Source organism: Trematomus bernacchii, unplaced genomic scaffold, assembly GCF_902827165.1.
Source record: "Trematomus bernacchii unplaced genomic scaffold, fTreBer1.1, whole genome shotgun sequence".
In the NCBI taxonomy this organism is placed as follows: domain Eukaryota; kingdom Metazoa; phylum Chordata; class Actinopteri; order Perciformes; family Nototheniidae; genus Trematomus; species Trematomus bernacchii.
In genome coordinates this window covers 8845011-8870262 of record NW_022987698.1, presented here as the reverse complement: position 1 = coordinate 8870262, position 25252 = coordinate 8845011, and the positions used below count along the sequence as shown (strand labels likewise).

At 41.4% G+C, this 25252-nt stretch overlaps 1 protein-coding gene across 1 annotated transcript in view; it reads right to left on the bottom strand.

The window, feature by feature from the left end:
• LOC117489344 (cadherin-22-like) overlaps nucleotides 1–24337 on the bottom strand; it is a 74568-nt gene extending 50231 nt beyond the window's left edge. Inside the window, exons 1-2 of the mRNA XM_034138560.1 lie at nucleotides 23447–24337; nucleotides 13418–13712 (exon numbers count right to left, since the gene is read on the bottom strand). Of these exons, the coding sequence (XP_033994451.1) occupies nucleotides 13418–13712; nucleotides 23447–23677 (526 nt within the window). The 5' untranslated portion in view covers nucleotides 23678–24337. The remainder of the gene's footprint in view (nucleotides 1–13417; nucleotides 13713–23446) is intronic.
• Between the last annotated feature and the right edge of the window lie 915 nt (nucleotides 24338–25252).

The window sequence follows — 25252 nt, the reverse complement described above, 5'->3', positions numbered from 1 at the left end:
AACTTCCTCCACAAAAGCATCAACTTCCTCCACAAAAGCAGCGAAGAAGAATGGTTGTCATGGCTGCCCTTCTGTTTATTCCATGGGTGGGGGCCGAGGGATCCGCGCAGAGTTTTTCGCCGGTCAACGTGTGTTAAAGTTTAAATCTTCCGGACAAAATTATAAAAGTGCCGGTCAAAGGTCTTCATTGTTATTTATTGAGCTTTAAAACAAATGAATAACGACGATATAATGATATATAATCATCAAATACACAGAGCCTGTCTCTTTTTCCTCTCTTCTCACAGCGTCAGTGTCTGTCTCATGCAGCAGCTGATCCTGTAATGAGTGACCCGACAGTAAAAATGAACATATTTATAACTAGTTTATGTAGTTTGAGAGGTAATTAAAATAGCTAAGGGTGATGATCTGACTTGAAGTGTGTGTTTTGCTCCCGCTGCATCACAGCGGCAGGAGCTGCGTGTCTCCGTCCTGTCAGATTAGACTTCACTCGCGTTTATGTCCATATCGAGATAAAGATAAATAATCTGAATTCAAGGAGGAGCTCCTGTAGATGTTGCACAAAGAACTGTAGCATGGTCAGTAGCGACTGGAGCACGATAGCAACCCTGCGGGGGAGAGGCGGGGCTATGAAAACGAATGACCGTATAGGCGACTCCACGGCCCCGTTGGACCCCCCAGAGCGCTCTGTTCCCAGATCTATCCACCTTTGGACCCGTTGTCGTTTGCGGGGTCTGTTTCTACGTTTCCCTTACGGCGTCGTGGAGCTTAGAGGGCTATACGCATGAGAAATATGCGGATTCAACCAGTTTTCGTCCTCGTGGAGCCGGGGCCTCAGTTGTACCCCCATTTTTAGAGATTTGCGCACGGAGGAAAAGAGAGAGGGTTTTATTTTCTGACACTTTGTGAGTTCCCTGACACATCGGGTACACATATTTATGTATAAAAGACATCAAAAAGTGCATTTTGCATGATAGGTCCCCTTTAAAACTCAATCCATCCAATGCCTTACTGTAAAAGATCCCAAACTATACAGCAATCTATCACTGGCTGGCTACTACTATTGGCATACTAGTTTGACATTGCTTTTGCCTCTTGGTTTTAAAAACATGTGTGTATCTCAAAGCTACATAAATATGTTGCAACTTACCATGGCAATGGAAAACAAAGGAAAAACAGATTGATCCAATTCAAATATTAATGACGTACTGTAAATATGAACACAGCTTGTTATCCTACATGAGCTGAATGTACATACATTATGAAACTGCTGTTCATTTCATTTTCATTTAATCGTTTATTTGAAGAGGGACAATGCACATTGATGAACATTTTTAACAATTAATGCTTCAAAATGTAAATATGCCGGATTTTAGCTTTTAGCTCATTTCCATCCGTAGTCCCTCACATATAACATTAATACAAAAATAATTAATATATAAAAAATAAATACATGATATGCAGAAAGAGCATGAGCAGCATATACAAGCATTTACCACATGGCAGTACAATGTAGCAGCTACGAAATATAAAGTGCAGGAGAAGATAAAAGGTCTACATAAAGTGCAGGAGAAGATAAAAGAGCAACATAAAGTGCAAAAGGAGATACTGGGAGGCTATTCCACAAAGAGCTGCCCTTAATTGATAGTACATTTTGACCGAAAGTGGTCCGTCTACGGTAGGGTTGGGAACCGAAACTCGGTTCCAGATGAGAACCGATCAGAAAATGCCAGGTACCGGGTACCCGTACAAAATACACAATTTCGGTTCTGCTTAACGGTTCCTAAACGCGGTAGACTGTGGGTGTTTCTCAATCGCGAGTAAAGCTGCTTCAGAGCCACTATTACAAGCATACTACGTCATCGAGTGCCGCCAAAGTACTGTTCCAATCTCCAGCATACTTGGAAATCTACCGAGCCCGGCGTACTCCGTTTGGAGAAATATCGAGGCTGCAGATGAGTAGACTCCGCGGTCTTAAAATCCCCACAATGCTTTGCGCACGGACCAATTTCCCCAAATCTGTGGCGGAAGATGTAAGGCGGGGCCTCTTGCACCTGCACACTTGCTAGCGTGTTCCACTCTTCGTTTTCCGAATGCCAGGAAGTATTCTTGATTCGCTTCTGAAGCAAGATGCTCGGCAGACATGTGCTACCAAGCAAGCGTACTCGCGATTGAGAAACACCCCCTGTATTCCACCGGGTCCATCTTCGCCGCGGGTCCGTCTGCACCACGGCGCCGCGGTGACCCGGTGGAATATGGGGACTGGCGATCTGTGTGTTCTGGAGAATCACAGAACGGCCGGTCGTCAGTGGGCCGTTGGCGGCCGGTTCGGTACGCTGACGGCCGGCACCGCCCCCCATTTTTTAAAACGGCATCATGTAAGTTGCGCTGACAGGCGACAGAGGACCACAGTTGCCCCGCAGCGAGGCTCCCCCCGCCCTCCCGTAGACAGTTCACGAGCTCATTCACTTCATAACACCAAAGATGGATCGCGGTAAACGCTCTAAAGTGAGGCTCCACTACACTAAAAAAGAAAAAGACAAGGCACAGTGTAATGCCTGTTAATAGCTTGCCACAGGCATAGCTCAGTTAAAATAAAGCACAAAATAAAGCACAACTATTGTGCAATACATTTGTATTGCATGTATATTTTTTATTTGTAAAAATGTCAGTTAAAGCTTAAAAGAATAAAGATATTTTTGTTATCTAAACGTTTGACCTCTTTCTTTTACAATTTTGGAATCGAAACGGGGAATCGATAAGAACCGGAATCGATAAGCAGAACCGGAATCGGAATCGATACATTTCAAACGATACCCATCCCTAGTCTACGGTGGACTTCACAGTCTCCTCTGGTTTCTGACCTAGTGCAGCGTCCAGTGTGTTTCTTGTGGATGAATTCCCCTAAGGGAGGGGGGGCCAGTCCATGTAAACATTTATACAAAAAACACATACTTTTAAAAGACTTAAAATTGGTTATTATATTGAAAGGTAAAGAGCCTTAATTCTTATGATCACATTTGTTTGTGCTATGAGACACACACACACACACACACACACACACACACACACACACACACACACACACACACACTGCCTAAAGCAACACAGAATAAGGAAATTAATAAATCTTTAATACATCTACGGTCACACTTATTTATCACACTATGTCCGATGTCCATCACCCTTTAAGCCAGGGGTGGGGAACCTCCGGCCTCCGGGCCGTATACGGTCCGCAAGACCATTTGATACGGCCCTCGAGGTAATTTATAAACACACGAAAAAAAGAAAAATTAAAGAAATCTAGACCGCAAAAGAATTAAACAAGCGAGTGCCTGTTTTTCCTGGCCATGGACAGGTTCCTTGAACACAACACGAGTGTAACGTGTCATCACGTGGTGTAGTGCTGATGGAGAGCACCGGAACGCCGCTCCGGCACTTAAAACATTTGAGTACCCAATCCATAAGGAGCCGTACACATGCTGCAGTTTTTGCGGGGCTGTGTCTTTAGTTGTAAACCCAGTGGCCATCTGTTCATCAGTCATATGCAGGCCCGGTCCTAGACATTTTGGTGCCCTAGGCGAGATTATGATTTGGTGCCCCCCCCCCCCCTCCAAGCAATACACAATAGAATATATAAAGAATAAATGAAAAATCTCTACAAAAGACCAATACACTACAAAAACTGAAACGTATTGACATGTTGGTTATATACATAAAGAAAGTTTCAAATGTATTCATTATTGTATGAACATGTTTTAATTGGGGGGTGGTTGTCACATCCTCTAGGGGGGTCCGGGGGTATGCCTCCCCCAGAAAGATTTTTTAAAATATTTTAAAGTAAAATGCTTCAATCTGGTGCACTTTGAGCAGAATTACGAGAGACTAGATCTAGGGGGTACAACTCTAAACACCCATATGAAAAAGATTGGTTTACATTTTAATAACCAAATAAGTATGTGAACATAACCAATAACCTACCATAGCCAATAACAAATAAATGTAACGTATTTTATTTTTGTTGTTCATTTTTATCTTATTTTAAGATAAGATAAGATAAGATGGACCTTTATTAATCCCCGTGGGGAAATTCAGTTGTACAAAGCAGCAACAGGGTAAGCGTGAAAAAACAGGACAGCAAAGATTCACTCAGATTAATAAAATAAAAAATAAAATCAAGAATTATTTTTTAAATAATAATGATAATAATAATAAAAGACTATGAAATAGGAGATGAGTAAAAATAAGAGTAAAATAACTGTCAGCATATATACATATCTTTTTTTTAATTTAATTTTACATTTTTGACTCCTTGTTGTGCAGCCTGATGGCTACAGGCACAAAGGACTGTCCGAGGCGCTTGGTGCGTTGTTGTGGAGGGATGAGTCTGTGGCTGAACGTACTCCTCATCTTCACTAGCTCTGCATGGAGTGGGTGAGAGGGGTTCTCTAGGATGCTGTCGAGCTTCCTCCTCGTCCTCCCCTCTGCCACCTCCTCCAGATTGTCCAGTTGTACTCCCACTACAGAGCTAGCCTTCCTCACGAGCTTGTTCAGCCTGCCAGTGTCCCTAGTGTTTGTGTTTCCACCCCAGCACACCACGGCAAAGAAGAGCACACTGGCCACCACAGACTGGTAGAACATCTGCAGCAGCCTCGTGCACACATTGAATGACCTGAGCCTCCTCAGGAAGAACAGCTTGCTCTGTCCCTTCCTGAAGAGAGCATCAGTGTTGTCTGTCCAGTCCAGTTTATTGTTTAAGTGCACTCCTAGGAACTTGTAGCTGTTCACCACCTCCACATCCTCCCCCCTGATGGTGATGGGGCCTCTTCCTGCTCCGCCTGAAGTCCACCACCAGCTCCTTAGTCTTGCTGATGTTGAGCTGGAGGTGATTGTTGTCACACCAGCCTACGAAGTTCTCAACCAGGGCCCTGTACTCCTCCTCATTGTAATCTGTGATGCAGCTGACAATGGAGGAGTCGTCAGAGAACTTCTGTAGGTGGCATGAGCCGGAGTTGAAGCGGAAGTCGGAGGTGTAGAGGGTGAACAGGAATGGTGACAGCACAGTTCCTTGGGGGGCTCCGGTGTTGCTCAGCAGCACATCAGACACGCTGCCCTGCAGTCTGACATACTGAGGTCTGCTGGTGAGGTAGTCTGTGATCCAGGCCACCATGCTGTGATCCACCTGTATCACTGACACCTTCTCAGCTAGCAGGTGTGGCTGGATCGTGTTGAAGGCGCTGGAGAAGTCGAAGAACAGAATTCTTAGTGAGCTGTGCGGCTCCTCCAGCTGTGTGTAGGCTCTGTGGAGCATGTAGGTGATAGCATCCTCTACACCAATGTTTTCCTGGTAGGCAAACTGTAGAGGGTCCATGGAGTCACACACGAGGGGTTTGAGGTGCTGCAGAATCAGTCTCTCAAAGATCTTCATGACGTGTGAAGTCAGAGCAACAGGCCTGTAGTCTCCTGGGGTGCTGGGGCGTGTCTTTTTGGGCACCGGGACAATGCAAGACGTCTTCCAGATGTCCGGCATCTTCATCAGCTTCAGGGAGAGACTGAAGAAGTGCTGAAAAACTCCTGCTAATTGACCGGCACACGCCTTGAGCACTCGGGGGTTGGTGTTGTCTGGCCCCCTTGCCTTCCTCACGTTGATCTTCGAGAGCTGATTCCTAAAGCTGGCTACACACCAACCCGATTTTGGGAGTCAGAGGCCGTCAGAGGCAGTCGGGCATTTGCGGCGCCCTACTCAGGTTGGTGTGTCCCGCACCGTCGTCTCTTTACGGCACCTTTTCACACCTCCCGCGGCCTCCCTTCAACATGTTGAATCGGCCGCGGGAGGTCAGAGAAAGTCGGCCCAAGCAATCACTCTGATTGGCTGTTCACACTACCGCTGCCTGCTGGTAAGGACAGTTATTGCCACTCGTCGACTGAATTATTTGCGGTGTGTTCGTAGGCGGGCGGCGTAGCGGGCGATGTAGCCGACGCAGGCGACGTAGCTGACGTAAAAGTCGGGACGCCTTCGGTACGCGTTCTTTGGTCTCAGGTGGCTGTGTAGCGGCCTTTACTTGTCCGGTGGTAATTATTAGGGGTGTGAAACTGCTGGGAGTGGCTGATGCCCCCCCTGGAGTGGTGTTGGGTGTGTTTGGAGAAGAAGGGGGAGTAGTGGTGCCAGGGTTTGCCCTGCTGTCCTGTTGAGCTGGAGATGGGATGGTCAAACCTGTTAAAGAACAGGTTTAGCTCATTCGCACCTTCAGGGGTCCCTTGCACAGCCGTGCTTTATTGTTTGTACCCAGTGATTTTCCTCACCCCTCCCCACACCTCTCTAGAGCTATTGGCCTCCAGACGACTCTCCAACTTGTCTCTGTATTTCTCCTTGGCTGCCCGTAGCTCTTTTTTCAGCTCCTTCTGTACAGTCTTAGCTTTCTCAGTGTCTCTAGCCATGAAAGCCCTCTTCTTCCTGTTCAAGAGGGTTTTAATGTGCCCATTGATCCAGGGCTTGTTGTTTGGGAAGCAACGTACCTTTTTGGTCGGTACAATGCTCTCCTCACAGAAACGGATGTAGTCAGTGATGCAATGGGAGAGTCCATTTATGTCCTCACTGTGAACCCTCTGAAACATGTCCCTGTCTGTTGACCTGTAGCCTAGTTTTACCTTGTTAACATTTATTTATTGATGCATATTTTTTTATCTCTCCAGTTTTAAACAATATTTTTGGTTTACTGTCCTATAGTATACATTGGAATGATTTCAAACCTGTTTTTGTTTATCCTAATAATTATAAAGGTGTGCCTTGGAGATATTTGTTTACATAAATTGTGACCAAACCGTTTGAGACCCACTGAGATAACTTAGACTAAAGTGAACTATCTGAACACAGAGAGTCCTTTACCTCACTGAGCTGTCATCAGTTATCAGCCTCAATCCAACAACGATCCGCGGTACCGATGCGCGCCCTCTCTCTCTCTCTTGCTCGCTCGGAGGCTCGCTCGCACTTTGGCTGTGAGCTGCGGGCGCCTGATAAGTCAACATCCCCCACTTTCATCACTTACAGCGCCCATCGTACAGGGCACATGAAAAGTGTAACCGGGTTGAAAAGGGTGTTACCTTGACTTAATTATGAATGTTGTTACATCAAGGCTGAAAGTTAGGATGAGCCAAACTGTCAAAAATGTTTTTTTCCCTCCCAGAACTACCAGCGCAGCGCCCCCCCAGATCTGGTGCCCTAGGCAAGGCAAGGCAAGTTTATTTATATAGCACCTTTCAACACAAGGCAATTCAAAGTGCTTTACAAAAATGAAAGACATTAAGAGCATTAAGAAACATATTATAAAATGATATCTAGAAACACTCATCTAAAAGCAATGATATAAAATGACATTTAAAAACACAAATTTAAAAGCAAAGATAATAAAAGTTACAGTGCAGTTTAAGGTATGAATATATCAATTAAAAGCAGCGTCAAAAAGAAAAGTCTTCAGCCTGGATTTAAAAATAGTAAGAGTTGCAGCGGACCTGCAGGTTTTCTGGTAGTTTGTTCCAGATATTTGGAGCATAATAACTGAACGATGCTTTACCATGTTTAGTTCTGACTCTGGGGACAGAAAGCTGACCAGTCCCAGAGGACCTGAGAGGCGACTGCCTATGTCGCCAGTGCTACGGGCCGGCCCTGGTCATATGATATCATACAGACAATAACGCCATCGAAAATAATATGCTACATTACAGTACTTGTACTTCTGGGTCTTTGTGTGTCATTCAAGCTCGGCTCTGTGTGTGTGTGTGGCACGAGCGTATTTTCTTTGTGCGAGCGAGAGAGAGAGAGAGAGAGAGAGAGAGAGAGAGAGAGAGAGAGAGAGAGAGAGAGAGAGAGAGAGAGAGAGAGAGAGAGAGAGAGAGAGAGGTACCGGGGATTATTGCATCTGGTTAGCTAGCTATGCTAACGAATATAAAGAGCTTTTTCTACAACCAGGTGGAAGAGAGCTCTCTCCTGTCAGACTGATACAGTTTAAAAGGGGAGTAAAGAAAAAGAAAATCTGCTTACAGTTCTGTTTCATATGGATGTTGAGAGATGTATCCATAGATCTCTTAATTTTGCTCTCAAAAGCCCCCGGACCCCCCCCCCCCCCACTTAAATCATGGATGCTAAATACATTTGCACATCTTTCTGTTTTGGTGGTCATGCCACAACCGTGCACGTGCATGCATGTGCGAGTCATGGTGAGATATCTGGATTAAGAGGTTGCTTTTTCTTTGCAAAGCATGAAAGAAAGGCGAAATTAATGGGCTGTGATTTTAGTTTTTTTTAAGCAGAGGTTGAGTTCAATCATTTGTACGGCCCTCGGAGGATGTTGTAAGCCCACTTAATCAAAACATGTTATCTTCTCCTTTTTTGCCATCTTGAAAGCAATTATTTTACACCATGGCCTAATTAATTACCCCTCATTCTATCACAATTCCTCTGATTATTGCAGCTCTGCTTTTGAGGGAAAAACCTTTCAAAATAATCATTTTAAATAACATAACAACCCTGCCTGTTTATTTACTTATCATTACCTTTTACCGAGGTGAAAAACTGACATATAAGTTATTTTCACCACCCAAGACTTCAGTTTTATGCCTTTATGTAACACTGCTCTTACTAAGAAAACATTCATTGTTAAGATGCTCCTTTCCTAGATCATTACTTTATGGAATTGTGTGCTAGAATGATTCATTAAGACACACCATTGAGTTTCCAGTAGTCTCTGGGTGCTTGGAAACCTCACAATCAGTCGAGAAGAATACTGGGTCGCTGAGAGAAAACGCATTAAAAACATGTTATTAAACATGTCCATTTTCTAAAGCTTGGACAAAAATATATAATATGTTACTGGTCCTACAGAAATGCGAAACTTGCCCTAAAGTTGGCGCTAGCTTTGTATTCTACTCCCTAGTAAAGTGTGTGTGTGTCTGTGAATCGGTAATATATTAAAAATACACCTCTCTGTATGTTAGCACATTATGCAATTTCAAGTGGTCTCAGTGAACTTATATTCTATTCTATTTTACAGGGCTTTTTGACAAATATGAATTTGAGGTATTTCATAATGGAAGGATGGGTGTTTTAAATGAACAGACCTAATCTCACATCACCTCGCACATGGACATGAGAAACATTAGCTTTTAAAAATTGGTGCTGATTTACATGATGATGAGTTCATTTTTATTCAGAAAACACTGGGGATAGTGACCCATAAAGAGAAAGATGACCCAACGGTTTGTAAATGAGCATCCATTAATTAAATAGACCTATAATACACAGTTTCATTAATATAAAACATCTTTATCTCCCTTTAGCCTGAAAAATACAGTGAAATATGTAATAAATTAAAATTACGCCGGAGTATTCAAGCGGCATTATTCTCATATCCATTAAAATCGTTGTGGGTGAGGTGTGTGAGTTTCACACACATATACTGTACAAAGAGTGCGTGTGCAAAAAAAACCTTTAGAGTGACGCTAACATAGAGAATTTATTTTGAAACCAAAGTTAAAGTCAGCAGGGAACATGGATGATTCATCGCTCCAACGCATCACGATGTCAATAAATTGGACATCGGGTATCTTCTCACAGGGGTAAATGTGTTTCTTTCACAACAGCCATATCCATTCCTTCCCTCAATCTGGCGATCATGCATGAACAGGAAGTAATGCATGGAAACACCATGAACAAACAGACAGAAGATACTGGGAGAACATTCTAATTCCCCAAAAATGTGCCAAGGACACAGATGAGCCACTGTCTTTCTGGAAGCTGTTTCTTTGTCACTGTACACTTTTGAAATAGCTTTAAAAACTATAAAAGTTACCCAGAAATCTCCAAAAACAATTATAATCTCAAATAAATTAAACAAGTGAACCAGGTAATATGTTTCTCCCCGAGTTATTTTATGAGTAGTATTACATTTTAGCAATTTAAGCTAAAAAATACACCTTCCGTAAGTAAGCCAGCAAACGGTCATTTGTCAATAAAGCTCTTCAACGTTAGATCTCACTGTTGTCTCAGATTGTTTTAAGTAAACTACTAATTACGTATTTTATTATCTCAAAATAAACAAATACAACACATGTATTTGGGCTGTGATAAATAATGTTATAATGTAATATAATAAGTCATTCCGAGGCAACATCTTCGAGTCACATTCTTCTTGGTTGTGTTCAGTCCAGGATGTCCTCTACCAAGAGACTGTATTAAATCCATTTTTCACAGTCTTTATCAACATGAGTCAGAGGACACCGCCAGCGTTCCGCATAGTGACTCCATGCATGTTCCCTCTTCTTTCCCAACAGAGAGACATGCACGGTTCTCAAAGCAACATTCAATCACCCATGCACTACAAATTTGATTTAAGACAGCAATTTCATTAGCCACACATTTTCCAAAGGACAACACAGAGCTCGGGCCCTCACATTTCATCATCATCTTTCCTGCTCCTGTTCTATTTGCCCTCTCTTCTCCTTTTCAGAGTTAACCAAGCTTTAAAAACCAACAAAGGTAAACATGTAATGCGTTTGGTTGCAGATGCTGAGCAAGCATGCAGAAAGACAGAAAAACAGAGGCAGTTAGACTGACAGACATGAAGCCTCTGCCCAAAGAGGGAGGGGTAAAAGCTGTAAAGCCATGACAAAGATGTGCACTGGGAGACATGACAGGAGTGATAAGTAAAAATGAATATGCCTCAGGCAGCTGACTACTGATTACTTTCTTACTATTATGGCCTGACGGTTTTCGAAGCCGTTTGCTGTAGGGTTGGCCATAATAAAACAGCACAGTGAGCATATCACTGGTGTGGGTTATGCTTGCATCCGGCTTCCATCATAAAATAAAACACAACCCTACCTCAGATCACAGGAGCTGAGTCTAAATTACATAAAACCTACTGATTCTTACCAGGTTTTGGGTATAAAGAGTGTTCACAAAGGAAAAATGAACAGAAATCAAGTCTTCACTATAAAAGGTGACAGTATGGTTATGTGGTGGGAACGGAAAGTTATATTGGATGATGCAAAGGACAACATACATGTAATAGGATTTGTTCATAGTTGGAAAATAAATAAAAAAGTGGATGCTGTTGAGCCTGCTCGAATGGACAAATAAACACAGAAATGCAAAATAAACAGGGGGTGTTTTGCTTTTTTTGTTTTCCTAATAAATCCATTGGAAGTCAATCAACAATGCATTTACTCCGTCTCTCCATGAATTCTGATTTGACATCTATGTCTACCAAACTCAGCCCCAAGCCAATTTGTAATGATTTCTATCTCCCAAAACAGGTTACAAAAACATATTTTCAGGCTTATTAATTTACCGAAACAGCTGGGCACTGCAGTTTTTATCAAGAAGAGCAAACAGTACATTTGTTGGGGATTATATTTAACAATGGATTAATACAAATGTAGTGCTGAGAGTGATTATTCACAGCAGCAGGACAGCGTATGTGAAATTGACCCAAAATAATTAGCAGTGCCCATGCTTATCGTAATCACACAGGGCAACACCACGGTTCACTGAATTATTAGATTGTTGACAAAAAAGAGGAATCAGCTATATCAGGCCCTTGGTTACAAAGGCAATACTTTATAGCATAGTAGTTTTTTCAGTTTGGTATTATACAATACTGTAGGAAGAACATATATCAAAGCTGAGTTTCCCTTTAAGTGATATTCAAATTCTGCTTCAGACGCGGTGGTGAAAGCCCATGAGCTGGTGAGTGACGTGTGGCAGTCAGACACCTTTATTTTCATTTTCCTCCCTTCAGATATTGTCATTGTACTTGTGACCTTATCACTGACATGCCAAAAAATACTGCTGGCGTTAGCTGATGTTCAACAGGCGCACAGCGTAAAGAACAGAAATAGGGATAGGGCAGAGAATGCTTGACTAAGCAGTAGCTGTTACCTCATTAGGCCTAGTGCTTCACAAAGATGTTTAAAACATGAACTGCACACTCATTTAGTGCGTAATTGGAGTAAGGTGTGACAGGGTCACACAAGGGGGAACAGCCAAAGTGGAAGGGTCGTGATCATTACGATTACATTAACTAACATTAACTTAGCATGGTCTCTATGACTCCATTCATTTCCTTCTTCTAGGAATAATAACTCTTGCTTCCCAAGGTTTTGCAAAGTTTTTTTTTTTAAACTGCACTTTTTCCTATGCTATTTATCAGTCTCCTATTTTCTGTTACCCTTCAATTGCTCTGTCCCTCACGCTCTCTCCCCCCCTCTTCCCAATCACACACACACACACACACACACACACACACACACACACACACACACACACACACACACACACACACACACACACACACACACACACACACACACACACACACACACACACACCCCATTCAGTTTTAGAAAGCACTGTAGGCAGAAATGCCCATGGTTCGGATCATGCTGAGGAAGCAGGAATTAATTCCAATCAGGCTTGAACAGGGAAGAGCCATTCCATTCTGCACCACTCCTGGAGACACTCAAACAAGGAGCACCCCCACCTCTCCTTCATATGCATGATAGCACACACACACATGCACAAATCAGTATCACACACAAAACTTTGAACACACATGGTATTGTGATATCACTTGGCAGCCAAACATAATTGTGTTTATTAAACATCAGTGGTGTCTGTGACACTAATACCATGCTAATGAAGCCCCTGACACATTTGTTCACTTGTTTTTGTTTTTCACATTTCGCTAAGATTTTTAGCTAGCCATGAAGTGTAGCTAATACTGTTGCTGACAATAAAAACACTGTTGTCAAGATTAAAAGCATTGTGGTATCAATGTCAAAAGCCTCTATGCAAATATTGTGCACATTTGCTGTTATCTACTCTTCTAGAGCACCTCTCCTCTGCTCCTCTTTCCTCATTCCCCCCTTCATCATTTGCCTCATAACGGTGTGTCAGAACACTGCCACAAAGCTCATCTGGGAGTAAAGCAATTTGCTTCGTCTTCCTTCATGTGCCTGCACCATCTCCTTCATTTTCACTATCTTTCATACCTACGGGTCATAGCTCTGACACAGTCCATGTGGGGATCTGCCTCAAATCCATGTCACCATTCTACCACCTTTCACTCACAATGAATTCACTGTCTCGATATCTATTTCCATCTTACTGTACAACTCCTGTCTGCTTTTTGCCATCTCAAGAATAGGGGAGAATTTTAGCATATTGCTTTACTTGGCATTTTTTGAGCTCCCTTGAGCCGAGGACAAAGCATTATGTTAAAGACCCATACTTATGCATCATGAAAATAGCTGTAATATAACTGGTCATTATATTTAGTAGTGTGCACCTTTGGGCCAGTCTGAGCCCGAAGCTCCTGACAGATTATCCCTGTCTGACCGCACTACATGGTTCTCTCCTTACCTATGGGTGACAGCTCTGCCACACTGCCGATGTAGGGACCCTCCAAGAACTTGGGCTCGCTGTCGTTGATGTCCTGGACCTTGATGACAAACTCTGACTCCGATTCCAGAAGGTCGTTGGACAGCCGGTCCCTGGCCCGGGCCCTCAGTGTGTAGGAAGCCTTCTCTTCGCGGTCCAGTCTCTCTGTGGCGTGGATGTCTCCTGTAAGCTCATCGATGATGAAGATGGTGCCTGCCCCTTCTCCTGTGATAGTGTACTTGATGTTGCCTTCACCCTCGTCAGAGTCTGTATGGATCTGTAAAATGAAATGAAATAAAAAATAAATAATCAAATGAGGCTCACACTTAATGTTTATTTTATTTAATGTGACAGAAGGGCAACCCTAATGCCTCAGAATTATGTTTACACCATATTACTTTGCAGCAGTAAGTGCAATTTACTAGAAACATAAAGTATGCACATGATTATGTTATAACTTATAACCAACATAATGAGGAATGTAAGTTTAAGAAAGTTGATATATTTGCTTTTGCAATACCACCACTTTTGGTTAGCATGTGAGTTGGTTGAATCTTGAAAAACAAAATCTTCAAATTGGTTTGAAGCAGAAACAGGCTGGTCTATTTTTGTCAACAAAAATCTAAATCAAAATGCTTTTGTTGCGTAACATACATAAACTCAGGTCACAATCTTTAAATGTATGATCACTTGATATCGCATATGGACGCTTCATGACACCTGAGCTCCATTCACTGATGGAAGCTGCTAGATGCAGTTGAAAGTTTAGTAAACCAGTATGCTTGCATTTAATTTAATACGTCACATATTTTGCATAGCATTTTCTATTTAGCTTCAACTTCTTTGAATACTGATGGTTTGTGTAATTGATAGTTGTCAGAAAATGACATTTGGTCATCAGCCGTGACCAAAGGAAATGAGTCCATACCTTCCACCCATTCCCGTATCTTATCCCTGCGATGGCAATTGCAGCTTAAGGCCTTCTCAGAGCTTCATATAACCAGCCATCATCGTTGTCTTATAAAAAAAGACACCTCAGTTCTAGTAATGATTTACACCTTTTTTGCACATGGTGCCCTTCACAGGATGTGACGCCCAAATTAGGAGTCCAAAGTCGTTTCAAAGATTGTTAAAGGTAGAGACATAGAGGTGCCAAGGCTGAAAAGTGAACTTAAAAGAGCCCTTATAAATCAAAGCTATAGTTCCCCCTAATGTGATTAGAAGACATTCCAGAGGCAGCAATAGAAGCAGCATTGGTCCCCCATCCAAACCTCCCGTTTGGCTCTTTAGTGGGCACTAGACCTGCTCCCTCTCTCTCTCTTTCTCTCTTTTTCCCCCTCTCACCCTCTTTCTAAAATTATAACTCAAAGCTATCTATGTAGTGTGAGTGTGCAGTGTGCAGACCATGCAGGGGAGAGGAGAAATCGCCCCGGCCTCCCTAGTTAATATTTTATAAAGGCTTAATTAAATACAGGCTTCTATCACCCTCGCGGGGGTTTTCATTAAGTATTTGTCGTAAAACTGAAGAATAATGCAGGGCTGAGCCTCGATATTGCCTTCCTCATCCATTTCCCCCTCCTCTTTATCTATCTGTTTTTGCCTTTTTTCACCATTCCAAATCATCCTGAAGACAAATACGTGAACAGTCAGAGGAAATATACGTACGGATACTTTGATGGTATCAATATTTCAGTTATAATAAAATAAGTTTCATTGGTGCAAACAGTGAAAGTTATCCAATAAAAGTGTGCATAGACATGTGCCACTGGATATGTTTCACCAAGACACTCTCTGTATTTCTCTCTGTATTTCTCAATTAGATTTTTGGAGACAAGAATGTGTGTGAAATGTTGTCCTCATTTATTAATTAAATTGCACAAATGCTGACACCATGCTTGTAAGTTCATACCTACTACATGTTCTCAACCAGCCACACGCACACACCTACCTACTGTGTTTGCTTGCTCACACACACAAACACACACACACACAAGCATATTCATAGATAGTGAGTTCATCATTCTGCTGGGATGATGCTATTTTTCCCCCCTCAGGCTGAATATACCCATCCGTCTGTCAGTCTATCCTCACTGGAGTGATTCAAGTTGACAGCATGAAAAACACACATACTATGCTTAGCAAATTGTTCTCAGCAAACTAAAGGTCAGAGCCAGGACATCACTCTGTTAGCCAAAAATAAACAGGCAAATCTACCCTTAACAAATGTACATGAGGAGTCCGCTGCTGATGAGCAAGAATCATGCTCCACTGGTCAATCTTTCTGAGAGCTGCATGTTTTACATTTTGCAACAGTGTCACCCGATGAAACAGTTATATGAAGTGGGGGGAATAGAGTTTGTTTGGGCTGGGGAAGATTTGCATTGGTCAGGGCAGTAGTCTTGAGAGAAGGGAAAAAGACAAAAAACAAATGCATGCAATCATATAGATTTAAACTCAATGTCTACCTTTAGGTAATGATCACAGGGTTTTGCAGTTTGATATTTTTTTGGGGCATTACGATAGTTATCTACCGCAGATAAAAATGGGTATCTATTTAAATCCATTGTTACAGGCAGACTACAAGGTAAGCGCTGCTGCTGATCCCAGCCTACACTACAAACATTTTATAACCACCTCTCAAAATTGCAGGGAGAAAAACCAGAGCATACTTTAAGGTGGAAGATTACTTTGCCATGCTTGCCCACATAATATTAGCAGTGTTAAAGGCAGGTGCACACATTCTGCACATTTGTGAAGAAGCATGCTTTTAGAAACGGTTAGAAAGACATAGACGCGAAGGACATATTTTTAGATCAGTGTAAACTAAATGAAATGATTCTAGTTATTTTGTGCTTTGCAAATAACGACCATAGAAAATGCTTGGAAGTCGTAGAAAAGGACACTCCTTCCTCCAGGAAATGCCTAGGAATGATCGTTTTTTAAAGTTTTAGCAATAAGCATGACTCACCAAATCAGAATATTTAATGATTATTAGACATTCAAATTATGAAAAGGCTATGTTAAGGGAATTTGTAAGAATAATGTACCCAATACTCATATTCCCATGTGTGCATTTCAATTGTAAGCAGTTACATTAATTTTCCTACCTTAATATGTTCTGCCAAAAACTAACATTAGCCTCATCTGAACTTTTGAAACATGAGTGCGCAGAAGGACTTAAAAAAGCTTTACATCATGGCCAGTATGGAAAGGATGATTACAGTAACCAACAACTCTCTCAACATGCATAGCCCGTGACATAGGGGTATAATAACAGCATATTGTAGATTACATTTATTAAAAAAATCTGAACCTCTTCTTTAAACTTACTTAAAATGAGCATTTCTCGCTGTGGCTTAGCAGTTATTATGAATCAGTATTTGGCTTTAAGCTAAACTTTATGCAAGAAGTAAGCACTGCCTAAGGGTTTACAGTGGGGGCTGTGGGGTGAGTCAGGGGAGAGTGAGGCTGTTAAAGCCCTGTCAGGTTCACCTTTGGGTCATAACAAAGTGTCTAGCTGTGACACTGTAGGCTAACCTGCTTAAGGGAGTGAAATATGACTCACATGCAGTGACACAAAGTTTCATTCTTGTCAGCTCTTTTGAGTTTGTATATTAAAAGTACATTATTGCAAAAGCTCAGCTTCGGTAATGCACAACAGAGTGGTAAATTATGATTTAGAAATTGGAGACATCCCTTTTAAAAAATGTAAAACATCTGTGAATCTTTGGATCCCGCAAATCGCACACAACATTTCAACAAACGTGTCAATATGAATTTAAAGTGTTTACAAGCGCAAGTCCATGCCTTTCACAATTACAGAATCAAGTGGCTTAATAAAATAAAATATATAATAGAAAGGGGAGACATGTGTTGGTCAGGATTTTTCATTTCCAGTGGAGATATCAGAATTTGGGCTTCACTGAATCCTTGGTTTATTGAGGGTTTCAAAGCGGGAGCAAATTGGCTGTCTTATATTTAAGTCTGTGTAATCAGGAGTAGGCCTGCCACATTTCACTGCAGCTTGTCAAGCTCTGTGATCTTAACAGCTTCAAAGTGTTAACAAGGTGACTGAATCAGAGGCAGCCTAGGTGGAGACAGCTATGTGGAAGCAAGGGTACAGACCATGGGAGATGGAAGGGAGGGCAAATGGTAGCATAGAGAAGAGGAGAAACAGAGAAAAGAAAGTCAGTGGGAGAAGAGAGATTTAAATGAGGGGGCAATGGTGCTTGGATAGTGGGGGTTGGAGGCAGAACTTCAAAAGCTTAGACAGGAAATAGAGGATGGAAGTGCACAAGTAAAGAGCCACAAAACATAAATCAAAAGATTATTTATAAATCATTTCAAACAATGACAAACCAGAGAAAAAAAAGGCTCTCTAGTAACAACAAATGGGAAATGTGGCTCCTTTAAGTTCCGTGTCCAATAGCACCACCGTTTTTTTTTTTTCATTTCTCTGATCTGTTCCTGTTTGATGTCAGCCTTGTGATGTTAGGACCTAGATTTGACTAATCAGGACTTGGATCATTGCGATGGGGAGAATTGCTTTAACAGACCATAGCACATGCATGTTTCTGTTGTTGAAATAACTGTATCCACGGTCAAACACTGTTTTCCCCTTCATTCATAAACACACACACAAGGCACAGCAAGTATGCCAACCAAGACTACTTGGTTATCACAAAGGAACTCTTTGTTGACTACACTGTCACAGTTAAGGGAACAGAACAAAACAGCTAAAAGAAATAAAAGCACATGCAACATGCTTGTTATAAGGTTTATGCTTTACTTTATATCCAGAACAAGACTGAACATGTTGTTGTCCAAACCAGATACACTGAAAGTGATATCCCATAAATCAAACAGATTTTTTTAGAAGACGTTTCGGTGAACAAAAAAGACAAGGCCATCTGTTTCATTTGGCTTCAGATTAAATGCATATTTGAAAGAAAAGGGATAAATAACCACCTTGCAAATGGACAAACATTATTTCTTAACTCGTCATGCTGAAAAATGATAACCAAATCCATGCCAGATACAGAACATACAGATCAGAGAGTTGGAAGGATACAAAGATCAAAGCATACTGCATGCATGCTACACACACAGTCCAATTCTATATCTCTCCTCTGTTACAATAGAGGACAAAAAAGTTGTAATGTTTGCGTTTTAACAACAGCCATTTAAGATAATCTGGGCTCAACAGCAACTCTGCCTCTTATGACATTTTGAACAGTAATTCACAATAAGAAAAGGTAATGGCACAATCTTAGTCTACAAGGATGCATTACCTTACTGATCAAAGCTGCCAGTTCAATTGAATGGGAGTGACCATTTTATAGGTTAATCTGATTTCATTAGCAGAGTAGTGGTACATTGTAAAACGGACACAGCTTGGCAAGTTTGCTGAGTTGGGGAAAAGTAAAAAAAAAAGAAAGAAGCTTGTCGTAATTATCCAGTACAGAGCCACAGTGCTTAGCTTTAATCCTCTACTGCTCAAATTAAAGTGTTGATACCAAAGGTCCAGCAGTCCATCTGTGTGCTAGAGAGAGTTCTACACAGACATCCACACTCACACAAACCATTATTATCACTATTCGCATGAAGTGCAATAACTTTTAGATAATATTATGAATAAGATCATCCCTCTTCGCCTCCTGCTGTGTCACTCCCTTGAGCTTCCCTCAGCCCTTTAAAATCAGTTCACTGCCTTCCCTGGAACCCTGTCCTTTAATGAATAACAAATCAGTGTATGAAGTATTTCCGTCCCTAGTTTCCCTTTGCAGCCTCTCCTCTCCCTTTGTTCTCCCCTTCCTCATGTACCACTCATTTCTCTCTACAGTATGTCACTGTCCCCCATCACACGGACAGCAGTGCCTGTTGGCTTTGTATTTGGTTGTGCCAGCAGGAATGCAACGTAATTACAATGTCTGACAAATAATGGCCAAAGGATAATTATTCTGCAACAGCCAGCCCTGCTGTGAAAAACATCTCCATTCATTTGTTTGGAATAAAGAGATCAATATATGCAGATGCAATATTAGCTGGTCAATTGCCATGTCTAAATGATTAGAAACAAGGGGATCACAGAATTGCTGTCTGTGACTCATCACTGAGTCTCATGCTGTCTACATTAATATCCCATCTTTTCTAATCTTGTCAGATGTAAGGCAATCAAATTGTACATGCTGTCAACTCTCATCAACTGACTGCAGTGTGTACAACTGAAGAACAGGATGTGAACGAGAGGAGGGAAAAAGAAGAGGAAAATATTCTAAAATGAAGGCTACACATTGGACTACAAGAAGGGCAAACTGATTTGATTTGACGTATACTTAATCTCTATAATCACATTAGAACAATAACATCTCTGGTGTCAAGATATCGTCCTGGACATTAAAAGGAGAAGGGCAATGCTGAACCTGTCATCACTGAGTAATGGGGCTGTTTGACCAAATAGTTGCTGGGAAAAAATTGCCGCAGGAACTAAAGGAAGAAATAGGGTTTTCGATTTTGAGGATAAGACAAATTAGTCTGATAACAGACTACAAAAAATGGTCATGTTTGAGATTGTTTTCACACACAGCTTATTATGCAACATTTTTAAAGAATGCAATGGTGGAAATGGGTCAAAAAAACTCCTAAGCACATGCCTCCAAAGTCGCTTTAATCTGCATTTTAAGTGTTTATAATAATAATAATAATAATAATAATAATAATAGATTAGATTTGTAAAGCGCCTTTCAAGGGACCCAAGGCCGCTTTACATGGTGAACTAAACAAACAAACAAACAAAAGGGGCAAATAATAAAGTAAAACATGTAATAAATAGCCGTAGGAGTGGAAGCAGGGGGACTGTGATGGGTTAGGGGTCAAATATGGTCGGATATATATGATTTAGGTAACCGCAATGAAACAATTAGCAAATGTTTCTTTGGTATTGTTACATTTCTTGTTGCGTTCTGTATTTAAGGACTTGAACACTAGTCGTGTTTGCCCAGTAAAAGCAACTATGATAGTTCCTGTGCCATCAAAACGTTCTTCCTCCCACTGCATCAAAGTTAAATGATCCAGGATTTATGGATAATAAAATAAATGTAGCCTCTGTTTCCCATCGTGTAAAAGCAGGCGTTCTTGAGAAAAGTCAGCTAAATTGTGTGTCATTTTTATTGATTGAAACTGGATTCAGGCTCACTTTCATTGGATTCCATAGGTAATGCAAAAGGCCATTCACAACATGAAGGTTTAAAGTTAACACTAAGTGCTTATCTCCGCTTATTTCCACCCATTTACCTTCAAGTTATATTTGAGGCTACTACCAAAGCAAGTCTGTGTGTATTATATATTGCACTATTCTGGGAAAGTTGCCTTTGAAGTGTGTCTCTTCTAAAAGCGTAGCTGCTTCATAAATAACTGTTCCAGTAGTTCACCTTTGGAAAGTTTTCGCGTGACGCATCAGCAGGATGTACTTATTTTGCATTACAAGAAGCAAATGACAGAGTGGATCAGAGAACGATGATGTTCTCATATTTAGATAACAGTGACAACAGGACTGTAGGTGTGAAACAACATTTAAAGCTATGGTAACTCTGCTGCACTGGAGCTCCACAACTACTGACAGGTAAAGGTAGAAACTATTTTACAGAATGGCTGTTTCTCTTCTATTGCATTAAGTCACAGTTGTGATCAGCCAGAGCTATAGATGTTATGAAGAGACAAAAAGTAACAGTATTTTTTAGGGCTGTCAGTCGATTAAAATATTTAATCGCGATTAATCGCATGATTGTCCATAGTTAATCGCGATTAATCGCAAATTAATCGCACATTTTTTATCTGTTCTAAATGTACCTTAGAGGGATATTTTTCAAGTTTTTAATACTCTTATCAACATATGAGTGGACAAATATGCTTTATATGTTTGTTTATTATCATTTGAACAATGACAAATATTCTCATGAATATTAAACACAACAACCTCTGAACATTACAAATATTCGCTTCAAATCAACCTGGAACCACTCTCATACAATAATACAATACAAAGTGTGTGTGTGTGTGTGTGTGAATGTGGAGACACTGTGATGGATCGTTGGAGCTATGTGCAGCTCAAGGCATATATGCTCGAATGGGAGCTGCCTGGACGCTGCAGTCATGTTGCGCGCACTATCCGTGGTGAGTGTGCTGACTTTTCGTACAATGTCCCACTGTCTGGCTACCTGCATAAAGTCAAGTGCTCGGCGCAGTTGTCGGCGAAATGTCGCGCCTCTGTTTTCATTGAAACAGCTCCTTATATCCGTTAGCGCAGCTAGCTAGCACCAGATGCTAACAACAACAACAACACGTAAGGTGTGCCTCGCTCAAGTCGCGCCACACATACACACACCCTCCCGGTCCTCCCGATGGCCAGTCCGGGCCTGCCGGTGAGCGTGGAAGTGTGGTCTGCCACAAGCGGGTGGCAGGAGCGGGGCTGTCAGCATCAGCTTGTAGATGGTATTTTAAACTCGATGCGCTCTGAAACTACGGGGCGACCGAGGACAAAAAATACACATGCGTTAATCGCGTTAAAATAATTAGTGGCGTTAATTTTTTTTTGCGACAGCCCTAGTATTTTTATATTTTCACTTTTGTTCATAATGGTAGGGAATAATTTGCTTAGGTATTCAACCTTTGACACAGTTCATAATTTTCTCCTTTCACGGTCTCTTTTCCCATGGCATAGGTCTATGGCCTTGGGTATTGCTGCTATCTCTCTTAAGGAGGGGCAGCTTGGGCGCATTGTTGTTGCCAGCTTATGACCGAGCACGCGCCGTCATGAGGTAGTTTATTGTTCAGGGACATCTAGAGGCTCTTCTTTTTAGGAGCGTAGGTTCCCTGGCGCACATTATTTTCTATGGACGACAGCTCTAGTTAGATTCAGGGTCCATATTTGTTTAGTCTCGCTGATAAAGAATGTTGATTATTACACTCCGAACTAGTTAGAACCTTGAGCTACAGAAGAGTTCTTCAGAATTGGTTTGACATCTCTACCGTGTGGTCAACTCGTGGCTCATGACATGTCTTGTGAATTCTCCAGCCGAAGCTCCAAATAAACCGTCAGTGTTTGCCATCAAAGTTCCAGCTCTCCTCGTGTCTCTCTGAGTCCTGTTTCCAATTGCTTCAGAAGTTTCCCTCACACATAACTTTAGATTTATATTGGTTAACTGTCTGTTTACTTGCGATAGAGCACTGATGTTTAGTGTCTGTTAGTAGTTCTGTATGGTAACGAATTGTAACCTTCGTTCTATAAACATAGGCGGAGCCCTCTACTGGACTGTTTGGGTAATACTCGGGTAGGCTCGTCCTGATTGGCCAGCTACGTTGACTAAATTCAAATTGAGCAGGCAAGCATCTGCCTGCTATTGGTGAAGAACATTACCCAAAGATTCCAGTAGAAGGCGGAGCCTGAGTGAGTGAGAACAACTTTTTAGACCTTACCGCAGGTTATAGACTATGCCATCCCTGCTAGACTACTGCAATTCCCTTTTCACCAGGAATTGGAAGTCGTCCATGAACTGTTTACAAATGGTCCACAACAATGCCAACAGACTCACATCACACCCATCTCATCCTCTTTACATTGGCTCACCATTAACTTCTGAATCAAAAAATATATATATATCCCTACATGGTCCTGCATATGAGGTCTTCCTACCAAGTTCTACTGAGGGCTCTTGAGTTCTACTGTCAAGAAACGGTGATTTTGCTTTGAAGAGCTTTGATCTATAAAGTTTGATGGTCTTATTCTTATTATATTTTATTCTTGTCAAGTACTTTATGATAATATTTTATGAAGGTGGTATATTAAAAAATACCTTCCTTCAAATGCATTCATCCTCACAACAGGAGCATGCATGCATTCATACTTCAACTGAAAGGTTTATCATACAAAATACCTTCAATTCAATAAATCAAGTCTTATTCAAAACATTATTCAGACAATACATATATACAGAGTAAATGTAAATGACTTACCTTGCCAACATATAGCGGCTCTGTGCCTGTATACTCCTCCACCACAAAAAACTGGTTCCACACCCATCCTCTCTTCACTCTTTCATATGGCGAGGGTTCTGGCTCTTGTCTACTCCCTTCTGAGTCCGAACCACTAGTCCTTGAGACCTCACAATAGCCAAAACTACAGCAGCTAAACAAACTTAATGCTGCAAACAGTGTCCAAGCTCCTGCTTTAAAAAAATGAGCCATTTTGATTTTTAACAAAATGGGAAAAGAACAAAAGATAGAAATTCTGCCGGGGTCTACATGCAATAACAAAGATACATGTAGAAATAAAACGTTTTTGGGTTGTATTTTATACCAAATAAAACTCCACAAGGGCAAACATAAAATGTTTTTGTGTCAGAACTTGAAAGTTAATCCATGAGATTGCAAATAAATCTGAGGTTATCTGGTGAATACAGGGCACATCATGGAGCATATTGGATTCCTTCCTCCTGCAGAGTGCCTGTTTGTATCGTAGCATGGTCAGTCATTCTGATTCTGTTATAGTATCCACCCCACCTTTGTATAGCACTTTTTGCAATTATGCCTGAAAGTGAAACAAACAGACTTTGGCAAATGTCTTTCAAACTAAGTTGTTGAAGGCAACCAAAACAACAGATTTTACTGGAGCATGTCACTGATTAGTAGGGAAACTAGTGGAAAAAAGGAATACAACAACAGTAAGCAGCACGCCCTTGAAGAATGATGGTGTCCATCCATTTTGGACTTTGCCATTTTAAGTGCTTAATTGCATCTGGTTACACTTCTAGCCATGTCACTTCCAAGGTAGGTGCATGTTTCCAGAGGTTAAATACTAAGCTGCCAAAAATAACAATATATATCTTGTTTTTCTGCTGTGATCCAGTTCCGTGAAAAGTCATGAATAGGTTTGCCTCCTGAAGCAGAATCCTTGAATTGAGAAAAGGTCAACTCATTTTACTCTTGCTGATTTTGTTTGAGCTTCAATGTATTTTCCTTGCAGAACAATCCAGTGGGTTGTAAAGTTCATCCTTCAAAGGTCTTACAGTATTTCTGTGGCCATCATGACAACTCCATCAGTGATTCAAAGGCAGAAGTAGGACACACCTGTAAGACACAAAAGAGGAAAATGTTATAGTTGCGATTTGGGCTGAATATAGACATTCTTTTTTATCCTTCTGAGCCTTTTTTAATGTTTTACTTTGTCTTCTATAGCATGCAAAGTGCTGAAACATTAATAAGAACAAACATCCCCCTTTCTTCATCTTTCTTTTTCCATTGTGTTCTGAGGGACAACACCCACAATATGTTGGTGTTGTTAGGATTATCTGAAGAAAACTGTTTTCCACTAGCAATTATTGTGTTCAGCAAGAACTCTAACAACGTGCTGTGAACTGGAGAGCGATGGCTGAACGGTGAAAAGAGGACAGGAAACCAGGTGTGTGGAAAATAGAAAAGGAGAGAGAGAGAGAGGGATGAAGAAAGAGGTGAGAGAGGGAGGGGAAGCAACAGAGAGAGGTCATTGTTCATCACACACCAGACCCAAAGCATCTGTCTGCCTTTCGTCCGACTGATGGAGCGGCCCTAACATCAGCCAGCTGATTAATTGCATGAGGGAGCACTAATTGGATAAAAGTATTAATCAATTAATTCTATCCAATAAGGCAACAACCTCCTAATACTTCAGACAAACATTGGGGGGTAGCAGGGGGGAGGGGCAGATACGGTCCTCGGCTGTTGTGAAACACGCACAGAGGTTAGACAGAAAGACGGAGCTGACGGAGCAGAGAGGGAGGTAAG